Genomic DNA, 15,360 nt, shown 5'->3' with positions numbered 1-15,360 from the left:
TGTCGCTCCAAGTACAGTGCCTTGAAAAGGTATTCATACCCCTTGAAATTTTCCACATTTTGTCATGTTGCGACCAAAAAGTACATTTATTTTATTGGGATTTTATGTGATAGACCAACACAAAGTGCACATAATTGTGAAATGAAAGGCAAATGATAAATGGTTTTTAATTTTTTTTTTACAAATATGTGAAAAGTGGGGCGTGTATTCAGCCCCCTTTACTCTGATACCCCTAACTAAAATCTAATGAAACCAATTGCCTTCAGAAATCACCTAATTAGAAAATAGAGTCCACCTGTGTGTAATTTAATCTCAGTATAAATACAGCTGTTCTGTGAAGCCCTCAGAGGTTTGTTAGAGAACCTTAGTGAACAAACAGCATCATGAAGGCCAAGGAACACACCAGACAGGTCAGGGATAAAGTTGTGGAGAAGTTTAAAGCAGGGTTAGGTTATAAAAAAAAAAATATCCCAAGCTTTGAACATCTCACGGACTACTGTTCAATCCATCATCTGAAAATGGAAAGAGTATAGCACAACTGAAAACCTACCAAAACATGGCCGTCCACCTAAACTGATATGCTGGGCAGGGAGAGCATTAATCGGAGAAGCAGCCAAGAGGCCCATGGGAATTCTGGAGGAGCTGCAGAGATCCACAGCTCAGGTAGGAGAATCTGTTCACAGGACAACTATTAGTTATGCACTCCACAAATCTGGTCTTTATGGAAGAGTGGCAAGAAGAAAGCCATTGTTGAAAGAGAGCCATAAGAAATCCCATTTGCAGTTTCCTAGAAGCCATGGGGGGCACAGCAAACATGTGGAAGAACGTGTTCTAGTCAGATGAGACCAAAATCAAACTTTTTGGCCTAAAAGCAAATTGCTATGTGTGGCGGAAAACAAACAGTGCACATCTGCTTGAACACATCATGCCCACCGTGAAACATGGTGGTGGCAGGATCATGTGGTGGGGCTGCTTTTCTTTAGCAGGGACAGGGAAGCTGGTCAGAGTTGATGGGAAGATGAATAGAGCCACATACAAGGCAATATTAGAGGAAAATCTGTTAGAATCTGCAAAAGACTTGAGACTAGGGTGGAGGTTCACCTTCCAGCAGGACAATGACCCTAAACATACAGCCAGAGCTACAACGGAATAGTTTAGATCAAAGCATATTCTTGTGTTAGAATGGCCCAGTCAAAGTCCAGACTTAAATCCAATTGAGAATCTGTGGCAAAACTTGAATATTGCTGTTCAGACGCTCTTCATCCAATCTGGAAGCTATTTTGCATAGCAGAATGGACAAAAATGTTACCCTCTAGATGTGCAAAGCTGGTAGAGACATCCCCAAAAAGGTGTAATTACAGCGGAAGGTGGTTCTATAAGTATTGACTCTGGGGGGCTGAATACAAATGCACACCACACTTTTCACATATTTATTTGTAAAAAAAAAAAATTGAAAACCATTTCTCATTTTCCTTCCACTTCACAATTATGTGTTGGTCTATCACATAAAATTCTGATAAAATACTTTTACGTTTTTGGTTGTAACATGACAAAATGTGGAACATTTCAAGGGGTATGAATACTTTTTCAGGGCACTGTAAATAGCAAGCTTTCCTTAAGGCCCCTTTCACACTGTGGGTGCGTTGGTGGTAAAACGCTGCTATTTTTAGCAGCGCTTTACCGCCAATTTGCAACACTTTCTGGCCGCTAGCAGCCAAGAAAGGGTTAAAACCACCGCGCAGCGCTTTGCCGGCAGTATAGCAGCGCTGCCCCATTGATTTCAATGGGAAGGAGCGGTGTATACACCGCTCCAAAGATGCTGCTAGCAGGAATTTTTTTACCCTGCCAGCACACCGCTCCAGTGTGAAAGCCCCCGGGGCTTTCACATTGGAGACACGGCAGCGGCTCTTTCAGGGCGCTTTGCAGGCGCTGTTTTTAGTGGTGTAGCACCTGCAAAGCGCCCCAGTGTGAAAAGGGTCTAAAAGAGAAGTGTGTTTTTTTTGTTTGTTGCTTATTACCAATGTGGATGCAGCATCAGACCGAACAATGAACAATGATAAAGAAAAGGTGATTTTTTGATATTCACTGTAAAATATTTTTCTTGGAATTCATGTAACAATCCTAATACTGCTCTTCCTACAAAACTGGAGCATGTTGGAAGGGGGGTGGTTTATATCTGCCTAATAGCTTTGTTTGCCAGTGTCCATTCTCCTGTAGACAGCAGTATATCCCTCTTGTCTCAGAATTCAGCCTGTACTCCTTGATGAACTTAAAAAAATAAGATATTTATTCTCTACAATTTTTTTGTTGTTGTTACATTATAATGTGTTTTATTATCCTGTGTTACATTATGGTGCCTTTTTACAATAGCTTTGTTAGGTAGATGTGAATGGTAACCAAATGACAGTGAGTTAGCTAACAAATCCTATATATCTGATGCCAGGATTGTATAGATAGGCACCAGCATGTCTAGAATCAGTGGATACAAATACAGTTTCTTTTAGTTATGGGACTTAACTGGGTGCCAAAAATTGTAACAAAATATATCCTCTACTATTAAAATTAAACATTTATCCTTTCTGGGACTCGGTCTGGAAACTGATCTTTAGACTGACAGACATTTTGCAAGCAGACGAACCAGAGTAGTGCTTGCTTCACCTCACCCTTCTTTCAAGGTGTAGATATAAGAAGTCACTCTTGATCCATCTTCTCAACACCACTAAAATATGTATGCTGCAAAGATGGAAATGCCCAGAATCCCTAACAGTTGGTCAGTGGATAGCTGTGATGAATGAAATCAAACTGACGGAACAATTAACGGCTGTGTTAAAACGAAAAGAGAAACAGTTGAATTATACCTGGAGCAACTGTCATTGTGCATGCATACTCAACCCCCCCCCCCCCTTTTTTGTTTTTTTTCTTTTCCAAAGTTTTCAAATTTTGTGTGGCAATTCCTATAGAGCCTGCTAATTTTTTTTCTCCTGCTCACTCTTGCTTGCTTGTCATACAACCTCTGTGATGTGACACTTTTCCCTATTTTCCTTTTTTTTTTTTTTCCATAATAGTTTTTATTGAAAAAAAGGGTATGCAAAATAATAGCTTGTACAATAACAAGGGTTTCATACAGAAATTTTGTCACAATAATCTTCAATACAATATACTACATAAATACAAACATGCAGATGTCGATTCAGGATTTACATTAGCTTTTGTCAGAATCGTGTGACTCTATACATAACCTTTGATGGGGTGTTCTTATGGCCCCTTTGTTAAGTTAACGATCTTGGGTAAGAAATGAGGAAAGGGGGGTTATAAAAGAAGAGTGTAGAGGATATGGAGGAAGAGTAGAGAAGTGTGGGATCTAGGAAAAAGAATGGCGGGTTGGGTAGGGAAGATATAGTGGAGTTTTGAGGGGAGGGTAGTGACAGAGGACACGGTCTATTTGGTCCCTTCTATAGGGCATTGCCACCCCGACACGAACCGAACTGTTTTTTATTCTTGATGGTCTAATCAGAGGGATCTTCAGGTGGTATAAGCATTATAGCGTTGGGATAATTTGAAATGTGTCCAACAGGCCCATGTGGTCGTAAATTTTTGGATTCGTTCTTGTGAAATGTGCACCAGCTCCTCCATCTCCTCTATCTTAGAAATCCTCCTGAACCACTCCCCAATCGTGGGAGTGGAGGTGGATCTCCAATGCGTTGGGATACATAGTTTGGCTGCGTTCACCAGGTGCATAGCTAATGATTTAAAGTACTCGTTTCTAGTCAGGTGAGTGTGATGTAGGAGGTATTGGGCTGGAGAATAGGTCAAAGAGTATGTTGAGATATGCGTGATGAGGTCGTGAACCTCTTTCCAGAATGGCTGTATGGATATGCAGTTCCACCATATGTGTAGCAGTGTGCCTTTTGCTTTCCCGCATCTCCAGCAGGTGTCTGGTAAGTCTGGTGAGAATTTATGTAAAAGTGATGGAGTCCTATACCAGCGTGTTTGAATTTTATAGCCATTCTCCTGAATAGCTACATTAAGGGAGCCTTTATGTATATATTCGTTGATACGTGACCAATCCTCCTCCGTGAAGGTCATCTGGAGATCTGCTTCCCATGCTGCACGTGCGGAGTCTAGGGTGCAAGAGGTATCTTCCATTAGCATATTGTACATGTACGAGATTAGGTGTCTTTGTGGGGAGGTTCTGGTGCACAGTTCCTCAAATGGAGTTATTTGTCTAGTCCAGGTCAGTGTCGTACCTTGAGTTGATAGAAAGTGTCTGATCTGTCTGTATGTCCAAAAGGGGAAGGATTTGAGGGGGGATGATTCAACTAAGTTCTCATATGTTCTTGGGATCTTGTCTACATAGAACTGATAGGCTGACATTCTGTTGTGTGGCCATGTTTGGTTTAGAAAGGATGGTGAGAGCTCTGGGGTGAACTCAGGGTTGCCTCTCAATGGGGTTAACGGGCCAGGGACAGAGGAAATTGACCTGATTTTAATTGTTCGTCTAAAGGAACTTAACGAGGCTGAAATGAGGGGATGCGTCAATATCTCCTGTGGCACTTGATTTGGGGCAATCCAGGGAAGAGACTCCAGTGGAAGTTGTGAGATAGATTTCTCCAGGGTGACCCAAAGCTTACCGGGCTCATGGACATTCCAGTCCACGATTCGGGCAAGGTGGTTCGCTAGGAAGTATTTGTGGAGGTCTGGAAGCCCTATACCTCCGTTAAGTCTTGTTTGTGTGAGCCTAGTGAATTTGATGCGTGGAGGGGAGCCTTTCCATAGAAACAGTGTGCACATCTTCCTATATGCTGCAAAAAAGGATGCTGGAAGATGGATGGGTAGGCACTGAATAATATAAAGAAAACGTGGTAGAGTTATCATTTTTAAAAGAGCGGAGCGACCAAACCAGGAGACACTGAGGTTCCCCCATGCTTTTAAATCCAGTTGCGCTTTCTTTAAGACCTTAAGGAAATTAACCCTGTATAAGTCTTCCAATTTAGTGGTGATTTGGATACCTAGGTAGGTTATTTCTTGTTGGTTCCACTGGAAGGGAAAGGAAGATTGGCAGAGTTTGAGTTCCTGTGTTGTAAGGGTGATATTCAAGGCTTGGGATTTTGCATATTTAATCTTTAGATGCGATAGGGTTCCGAAATGCTCTATGTCTTTAAGTAAATTAGGTATGGAAGTGGTCGGAGAAGTCAGGGAGAGTAGAACATCATCTGCAAAGGCAGATACCTTATACTCCTTTCCCTGCACTCGGATTGGAGTATAGTGTCAAGATGTGGGACAACATGCGCGGGTGAAGACCAATCCTCTTCAGGACCTCTCCCATGTAGTCCCAGGCCACTCTGTCGAACGCCTTTTCAGCGTCCAAAGACAGAAAGAACCCTTGCGTTTTTGTGGTTGTGAGCCAGTGGTGTATGTTTAATGCTCTAATGGTGTTGTCCCTGGCAAAACCGACCTGGTCTAACGAGATAAGGCTTGGCAAGAAAGTGGACATTCTATTGGCTAAGATTTTGGCATAAATCTTGATGTCCACATTGAGTAGTGAAATAGGTCTGTAATTTTGTACTCGTGTCTTATCCTTTCCCTCCTTGGGGATTACTGTTATGTGTGCCTCCAACATGCGCCCCATGTTCGTTGTGGGGTCCGCTAGAGAGTTGAAGGTGGATAACATTTTTGGAGCTAGGGACTGGGCGAAGCATTTATAATATTGCAGGGTGAACCCGTCTGGACCTGGGCTTTTACCCGGTTTCATCTGTCGTATGGCGGCCTGCAGTTCTTCTGTCGAAAGTGGTTGCTCTAATTCTTCTGCTTGTGTTTGTGAGATTGATTGTGGGCCATATTGGTTCAAGAAGCTCTTTATCGCTTCTGTTCTACTTAGTGCTTGCTCAGGGTTTGAATTAGGGGTCCTAAGATTATATAAATTTTTGTAGTATAGTTCAAACTCATGGGCTATGTCTTCATTTTTAGATAGTGTAGTGTCCTGTTGGGTCTGTATGTGGTAAATTGTGTTAGACGGTCTAGATGTACGTACTGCTCTGGCCAGTAATCTGCCGCATTTGTTGCCTTGCTCGTAAAAGATTCGTTGGTGGAGAACATACTGGCGCCTGGTGCGTTTACCTAATTCTTCTAATAACGTTGAGCGTGAATGCATCAGTTCCTGCAGTGTCTGTTGTGAGTGGGATTGTTTATGTGTGGCCTCCAACCGCCTGATGTTGGTGATTAGGTTATCTATGGTGGCCTGCTGTAACCTTTTTACTTTCGCAGCTTGGGCCATCAGCACCCCCCTGATCACACATTTGTGGGCTTCCCATAAAGTGGTAGGGGATATGTCTGGGGTGGAGTTCTCCCTGACGTATGTGTCGATACTGGCTGTCAGGCGTGAGGTAAACTCCGTATCTTTCAGTAGGGAGGAATTAAGTCTCCATGTTTTTGTTTTAGGGATCAAGTCTGGGAAGGTCAGGGTTACTGAGATGGGGTGATGGTCAGACAAGAACATAGGGTCGATCGTGGCCTGTGTGAGGTAGGTTAAGTCAGGTTGGGAATGGAAAAGATAGTCCAGTCTTGAGTATTTTTGAAAAGGGATAGAATAGAAGGTGTAATCCTTCACGGAGGGGAACATTGTGCGCCATGTGTCGTGCAGCGCTAGGCCTTGAAGTTCTAATTTAATTTGTCTTAGGGCTCGATAGGATAGCATTGAGGTTCCTGAGGAGGTATCAAGGTTTGGGTTGAGGGGTACATTGAAGTCACCTCCTAGTAGTACAATACCCTCTTTAAAGGAGGTCAGAAGGTCACCTATTTTCCTAAAGAAAGATACCTGGTGTTCATTTGGAGCATATATGTTTGCCAATGTTATTGGCTTAGAAGCATAGGTACCTTTAATAAATACAAATCTACCCTCAGGGTCCAGTAACGAGTCTGAAAGCTGAAATGGAGCCTGTTTAGAAACAAGTATGGAAACTCCTTTTGTCTTAGCTATGGGATTGGTGGAGTGGAAGGCCGTTTGGTAGATGTGGTTGGAGATTTTTGGGATGGAGTTAGAGCGAAAGTGAGTCTCCTGTAGGAAGATGAATTGGGCCTTTTGCTTGGTGAGAGAGGACAGGACCTGTGAGCGCTTTTCCGGTACGTTAAGACCTTTTGCGTTGAGAGAAACACATTTCAACGCCAGAGGAGCATAGTGAGGCATTGTCTATTTTTTTTTTTTTGTTTGTGAAAGATCAGAACCCGGGCGTTTATTTATTTCCTCTGAGGATTGTCAGTTCGTGTCGGGGTGGCTCAGCTAATAGCTACGAAGTGTGTTGCGGCAGAGCTTGCGAGGAGTCAAAGAAGTAGAAAAATAGAAAGAAGGGGAGGGGGGGGGGGAGTCCCGTCAAGGATAGAGAAAGTTAGAGGGGTAGAGGATCAGTAGGGGGAGAGTAGGGTATAGGGTGGAGAGAAATACCAGAGGTGGAAAAGAAAGTGCCAATCCACCTATAAAATAGAGAGCTGGTTGGTCAGCAGACTAACTCTTAGTGCTGCTGCTGGGGGTTGGTAAGCGTGTCTGGGGTCCTACTCCTTGGCCTTAGAGAGGAGTGTGCGTAGATAGTAGTGTAAAAGGGAATAGTGCAAATAAGAAAATAAAAATGGGACTATTATTATTATTATTATTATACAGGATTTATATAGCGCCGACAGTTTACTATTGCATCCTATCAACATTAAACTCAACATAAGTATCTTGAGAGCTCGCCAGTGGGAAACATGTATAGATCTTATATCTGAACAATAAAAACTGAGAGAGATTCAGAACATGTGTTGTACATAAACAAAGATATCATGACTCATAGAACTATTTACTCGCCTCCCCATCAAAGTTTTATGGGGGGGGCTTCACATCGTTATGCCTGTGCATGCTAGTTCTTCCTCCCTCCTTGTAAAAGCGTATAGGACCATGTTACCATAAGTCTCCGTCTCAGGGCTGGGCATTGAGAATAGGGGTATGGGATATGGGACCACCTCCTTTCCTGGGTTCTTTTCCTTTTTTCTTTTTTTTTCTTTCCCCTTTCTCCCCCTTCCTCTTCTCTTTTTCTTTTTAGGGGGTTACCATCCTGTTTATGTTATACAAGGTTCTGTGTTGACTGTTCGTGTTAACACTTATGACATCATAACATTATAGCTCTATGAGCCCCCGAGGCACATCGCGCGGCCCCCTATTCATGTATATTAGGGTAGTACGTAATATCCTAGGATATTGTTCATTTGGTATGTCTCAGAGCCATTATCATCTACGCTGAATGGCAGATGACAATTATGATTATAGGGGAAAAAAAAAAAAAGGGGGGGGGGAGCCGCACGCGTCTGCCTCAGTGACCCACAAGCATCATACGTATTCATACGGCAAAGTTATACTGAGATAATTAGCGTATATATCCACATGAAAAGAGGTTGGGGATCGGGGGATGAGAAAGGGAGGGGGGGGGGAAGAAGGGTCGGGTAAAAGATAAAGGGAGGTAATGGGAAAAGGGAAGAATGGGGTAGGGGAAAGTGTAGGTATGGGTGGGAGTAGGGGGGGAGAGCGAAGGTGACCCTAGGTAGAGAAATATTATTAAACCGATCACTTTACCAATACAGATGTATTGAGTCCCATATATCTAATAGCAGTGTAGGTATTCCGCTTACACATACGTTGTCTCCCAAAGGTGTTGGTGAGCATGCAGACATTGAAATACCCAGTGTACTGGAAAAGTCTCAGGAGAACGATGTGCTAACTTCTGACCACGCTAAAGCACATCAGCTGTATGCTTGAAGGTCGTAGCAAATAGTGCAAAGGTCTCGAGAGTCTGGTGTAGTGAAGGTATCCCAATTCTTCACTGCATGTTCGGGCAATATTCTTTCCGCGTGGGCCTATAAGGGTTTTTAACTCTGTTCTGGTTTACTCTGTTCCAGTCAGGAGATTTCTACGGGACCTTGGTAAGAGCCATAGTGTCAGGTTTTTAAAGGGGCATAACCGAGCTAGGGAGTCATGGTCCTTTCTGCATAAGTGAGGCTTTACACAGTTCCAGTGTGTGTACTGGAGATGAGTCATGAGTTCCATAAAATAAAAGGATGCAAACTGTGAACCAAAACAGGAAGATGGATCTCTCTGAAAAACAAAACAACAGACCTACTCAAGTAATGTCCAGCTATCAAAAAGAATTGGCGATGGTTTTGTCAGGCTTCCTGGTGATTCCTGCGTGGGGTTACCGGTTGGCCTCTGGCTTGGTATTCCAGGTCTCGTCGGGAGGAATGTGCTCCGGGAGACAGGGGTCCCGATCTCCTGCGTCTAGAGCGATGCCTCTGTGCTTTGGGTGAGGGGTTGTGTGTCACCGGCTTCCACGGTTCAGACGGGAAGTGGAACGCACACCAATCCGGAAGATCTATCGGTGGCAGATCGAGTTGATCACAAAAAGCCTGAAGGTCGTCTGGTGATCTCAGGAGGGCAGTGCGCCCTCTGGCGGTGGCGGACAGACAGAACGGGAACTTCCAGCGATACTGTATGTTCCGCGTTCTAAGAAGCTCCAGCAGAGGGCGCAGGGCACGCCTGTTCTGTAGTGTGGTTGGAGAGAGGTCCTGAAAGAGCTTAATTTCAGTGCCATTATGGTGTAAATGGCCTCTTTCTCTGGCTTTTCTCAGGATTTCTTCCTTGAGCGGGAAGTTGACTACACAACAGATTACATCTCTCGGGGGCTCATTATCTCGAGGGGGGGTCTGAGAGCCCGGTGTAGTCTCTCCATCTCAATGGGGGAATCTGGCGGCCGGTCTAATAAATCGTTAAAGATGGTACAGATAGCTTGGGGTAGTGAGCCTGCTTCCAAGTTTTCCGGTACCCCCCTAACTCGAATATTATGTCTCCTGCCCCTGTTGTCGAGGTCTTCGACTTGACGGTGTAAATCATACAGATAGGAGAGTTGGGTATCGTAAGTGTGCTGTACTTGCCTGATGGCAGCTGTATGGAGCTGCGTGGTCTGCTCCACGTCCGTTATGCGGGCCGCCACCGCCTGAATGTCCATCTTGAGGTCTAAAATCGCCGCTTTTAAAGTGCCCGTAATATTGTTGGTGATGTCCATTGCTACATGTTGTAGATCCGACAGGTTAACTACTGAGCTGGGGCGACGTGCTCGAGTAGTCTCGTCTTCCATCTGGGAGTCTGAGTCCTGGCCGAGGCCTGAGGCCTGTGGTGTCTGTTCGGCCTCGTGATCACCGGAGCGGAGTGTCCGGAATATCTCCGGGATGTTGCGGCTGAGCTGTGTAGTCGGCTCTTTCGGTGTCCGGGGGGCCGAGACACTTCTGTTGGGTTTCCCCATCATTAATTCGGGCGATTTTTTCCCGTTAAAGGCTGCTTTTACTCCTCAAATAGCCGGAGCTCTGTATTCAGGCGGCCATTCCGGATTCCAGCCAAGCCACGCCCCCCCCCTATTTTCCTTTATTGAAAAATCATACTCATACCCAGGTCTCTTGGTAAGCCTATTGTTACACACTGTTGCAATTCTTTACAGAGTACCAAAATTTTCAGTTGGCGCTCAGGCATTAATCTTCATGTTTTGTACTATGCTTATGGCTTTATTTTATTAAATGTTTCTGTAACCATTTTGAATATTATACCCTCAATCAATGCTGGAATTGTATCATTTTGCTGGTGTGCAAATTAAAACTTTAAATGAAAAAGAATTTAATTAAACATAGTATAAAACCGTTAAAACAAGTGCAATTTAAACTTGTTACCATACATTTTACATGTATATTACATAAAATGGATACTTAAAACTTATTTCCATGTTTTTCACATTTAATCGCAATGTATTCCCTTCCGTTCAACAGTGAGGCTCCCAAATGGAAATTAGGGTCCATTTGGGGGAAACAATGCAATAATTATGATGCGTTTCGTGGTTATCGTCCCCCACCTCCTTTAGGTTCTGTGGAACTGTAAGATAGTCAGAATACATTTTGAAGAATTTCTAACTATATACATATGCTTTTTACACATTGTTTGTTAAATACCTTAAGTTAAAATAGAAGGTTAATCCCATATTGGAATCATAGGCTTGGGAACGACTATCCACAAAGCCAGGAGCACATGTGGGTGACGGGGAAAGAGTGCTGTCACCCTATAACAACATTTTAGAACAATAATCTTCCTGGCAGAATCACCGGGTATTATTTTAACGAAAGCTGCAGATTTCAAAATATTGACAATTACGTGAAGTTACAATAGATTTTATGAGAGTTTTGTAATTGCGTTTACGTATACTTTAAGTTGATATCTCTTGACTTTGTTGACTGCCTGCCTTTTGCTGTTTGCCTGTGAGGGGTTAATGCTGGTTTGGATGCTAATATACAATCTCTCTGTTTCCCTCAGCATTTCTGTGTGAAGGGACTTGAACTGTTTTCCTCTTACCTGTTCAGGGACATATTAGAGCTTCATGACTGGAATCTTATTGGTATGTTTCATTTACTCTGTTTCGGGAATGTTTTACCCTGTGGGCTTTAAATGCACTGAACCATTTAGTTGTCTACGTGTCCTGTCTGTTTTTCATTGTTCTGTATAAAAATGTATTGTGTGCCTGTTATTTTATTTCATGTTAGGGTTCTAACTACAAATGTAACATATTAATATTTTACTACATTTTGTGTAAGACCAATTTAATACCTACTTTGCCTGTTTACTCCATAGTAAGGTTTTGTCTCTTATTAATCAAAGTATAGCAATAGCGAATTCTAGTTCTAGGTGGTTGCCTTTTCCCTTTATAAAACATATGTTTGCATCATACTAAAGATGTCCATATCAAGATTACTGTCACTCAGCACGGGATGTAGGACTTTGTCCCATGTGTTTTTATGGTTAGAGCTGGAAATTCAATGTTGTGCATTAACCAGATTGTATACCCAAGAAATGGCATGGTTAATCCATTGCCTCTGAATACAGATAGTCTCAAAAGCCTTTCATTATTTTTTTTTTTTATGTTTATGATTAATAATATTTTTGAACTGTGGATATTTTGGTGTTTTATGAAAGGATGCCAATGGTACTTTGCAGAGCATGGCAGAAGACCAATGTCTTACTACTAAAGTCTTTTTTTTTTTTTAATTAACAAACATGTTGTTATACTTTTTTTTTTTTTTTTTTGCACAGAGCAGCCCAGATCCTCCTCTTCTCAGGTCCCTCTTCGATGCTCCTGGCCCCTCCCTCTTTTTGAGTGCCCCTACAGCAAGTAGCTTGCTATGGGGGCACTGGAGACGAGCCACAGCTCCCTGTGTCCATTCAGACACTGAGCCATGGCCCAGCCCTGCCTCCTTTCTCTCCTCATTGGCTTGGCTGACTTTGACAGTAGCTGGCGCCAATCAGCTGTACTGATGAGGGGAGTCCTGGGCAGCCGAGACACTCCTGCAACATCGCTGGAGTATGAGGGGTGCTGCTGCACACAGAAGGCTTTTTATCCTAATGCATAGAATGAATTAAGAGAAAAACCCTTCTGCCTTTACAACCTCTTTAATCAGGAGAGGCACAGTACATTGAGAGAGTCGTACTGCAACCCAGGCTTTGGTTTGAGTGTTAGAATTCTAATCAAGTATCCTTGATAAATGTGTAGCCTGATAGTTTAGAGCAAGGGTCTCCAAACTATGGCCCTCCAGTTGTTTAGGGACTACAATTCCCATCATGTGGAGTCATGCCTGTGAATGTCAGAGTTTTACAATGCCTCATGGAGCATGTAGTTCTGCAACAGCTGGAGGGCCGTAGTTTGGAGATCCCTGGTAGAGGGATATTAGGGAGGCCTATACCCCCTTTAGAATTTGTGAGTAAATTATGCGTTTCCTGAAGCCATTAATGAGCAGATAGTATGGCCTGAATGTTCTTAAATAAAGTGTTATGTATGCTTTAATTGATGTCTATATTAAGTATAAAATGTGTGGCAGGATATTATTTTAATAATAGCTCCTCCAACCTACAAAAAACGTCTCTCATTCCCTGTCCTAAAATTGAGAAGAGGGGGAAAGTCATTCTTTATCATAGATGTGTTTTATTTGTGTGGAAAGGAAGATCAAATTATTATATGAATGGAAAGCCACTTTGAAGGGCAGTAATGGTTGAGTTGACATGGTTAGATTAAAGTGGTTGTCAATCCTTACATATACCCAGTGATGTGACTGGCCTCGGGTGATATACAGAGATGAAACAAATCCACCTACAAAAGTTTTACCTGCTTATCTGCTGTTTTCTCTTCTCTATATTTTTTCAAAGTCCATAATATATTAAGCTTGTACGAGTTGTCAGAAAACCGTGAGGAGAGCTCTGAGAGCTGATTGGAGGGGAGAGATACACCCTCCTTTACACAGGAACAGAGCTGAGGCTGTAAATTAGCTGGAGATCCCTCCCTGTCACCTTTTTTCTCTTGGTGTCAGAAAAGCATGTCAGAAGTGATTCTGACATGATAGCAGAGGAATGAATCAACAGACATAAATGACACTTATGCCACGTACTTTATGGCAGACTTGGTGCGGCAGACTTTTTGACGGACTTTCCAACGGACTTTCCGAATGAACGGACTTGCCTACACATGATCAACCAAGGTCCGACGGATTCGTACGTGATTACGTACGACAACAAGGAAGTTCATAGCCAGTAGTCAATAGCTGCCCTAGCGTTGGTTTTTGTCCGTTGGACTAGCATACAGACGAGCGGACTTTTCGACCGGACTGGAGTCCATCGGAAAGATTTGGAACATGTTTCATTTCTAGGTCTGTCGTACTTTTGAGGAAAAAAAGTCTGCTGGAGCCCACACATGATCGGACTCCGGTCTGCCGGACCAAGTCTGCCGTAAAGTCCGCTCGTGTGTATGCGGCATTAGTGCTATGGATTGAGACAAGTACACACTATAGAGTTTGTTCATGCTTTGTTCATATTTCATGTCTAAAGTTCACAAAAACTTTAAGAGCTTCATATTCCTTCGGATTATATTAGGATTTTAGAAATAACCAATCTGTTTGAATTCTTTAAAGGGTCAATTCACCTTTTCAGAAAAAATGGAAAGGTAAATGAACAACGTACACCCTCCCTACACCAAGGTACCCACTGATCTTACCTCCATGCTGTCAGTGCCCAAACAACCCGTGTAGTGTTATGGGAATTTCAAATCCTCGCTCTTCTCCCTCTTATTTCTGCAGCACTTTCAGGACAGATTGGAGTGATGTTTTGAGCTGGACCGCTACATGGTCTGCGTGGGCACTGGCAGCTCAGCACCTACTGAGACAACTACAGCAAGGACCTAGAGTTGGCGAGGGTGTGGGGTGTTAGTTTATTTTTTAATTTTTTCTGGAAAGGTAAACTAACATTTTAAGCAAATTTGTTACTGAGATAAAGTGGCTCTGCAAGAAAAAGTCAGTCATCGACAAACGTTGCTATTATAAATTTTTATTTTTAACGATAGTAATTCCATAAATAGTCCTGTTAAGTTTAATTAACCTTGTAAAGGTTATAGCGTGAGGGTGAACAAAAGAGGGGACAAAGTGCATCCCTACCAGGCTCTATTATTTGTGTGACTTGGTTCTGAAAGAGTTTTAAAGACCCACCCTACTCTGCTGTCCACAACTAAAAATAAATTTAAGGTTGAAATTATAATATTACCAAATACAGTAATTGCATCAGTGCATATTATGCAAAAAGCTAATTCAAAAGTCTCAACAATCAAAAAGTTCCAGATTATAATGCCTTTGATATTGATGTAAATGAATCTTCAACCTTCCACTAAAGTGACACACTCCAAAATCCAAGTGCCCTCCATGAAAATCATCCACTACCTCAAGGAAAGCATGTTTCTCAAATTTATATTTATCCATAGCCAAACAGGAAGTGAGAGGAAATTTCTGCAAATTAAGGGAATTCCTTGGGGACCTCCAGGTCACCAAAACTAGTATCCCTATTGGAAGATTTCCCCTCTATTACTTTTATGGGAACAACCCAAAATTTTGGATTTTCTTTTGCTTTCACTTTCAAGGATAATAGTGAACAGGACAAACGGAGAGGGAGAATCTCCTTAACGGGGGCCCAGACAGCAATGAAAACCGACAAGCTTTATAATCCCTCTCCACTCTGTCCACAAAAAAAAAGTTTTGCCTAAATTTATACTTTAAAGCTGAACTCTGGGCATAAAAACGTTAATTTACATATATCTCTAAATAGCCACAGAGGATATAAATCCACTTTGTGTGCACCAAATGCCCTTAACCTCTTGGGAAAGAGCAGCTTTAAGGGAGTTTGGGAATGATAAGTCCATTGTGATTTGGAATGCATGGTGGCTTGGTGGAAGTGATGGATACTGAAATGTGCAGGAGAAAAGGCGACTCTCAGAT

At 42.6% G+C, this 15,360-nt stretch overlaps 1 protein-coding gene across 2 annotated transcripts in view; it reads left to right on the top strand.

Moving 5' to 3' along the window:
• Window positions 1-15,360, top strand: part of DROSHA (drosha ribonuclease III) — a 651,577-nt gene that overhangs the window by 214,388 nt on the left and 421,829 nt on the right. For both annotated transcript variants that reach the window (XM_073630893.1, XM_073630892.1), the window contains exon 11: window positions 11,372-11,453. In XM_073630893.1, coding sequence (XP_073486994.1) covers window positions 11,372-11,453 — 82 coding nt within the window. The remainder of the gene's footprint in view (window positions 1-11,371; window positions 11,454-15,360) is intronic.

This window comes from Aquarana catesbeiana, linkage group LG05 (assembly GCF_042186555.1).
Source record: "Aquarana catesbeiana isolate 2022-GZ linkage group LG05, ASM4218655v1, whole genome shotgun sequence".
NCBI classification, from domain to species: domain Eukaryota; kingdom Metazoa; phylum Chordata; class Amphibia; order Anura; family Ranidae; genus Aquarana; species Aquarana catesbeiana.
This window is presented reverse-complemented; position numbering and strand designations above follow the sequence as displayed.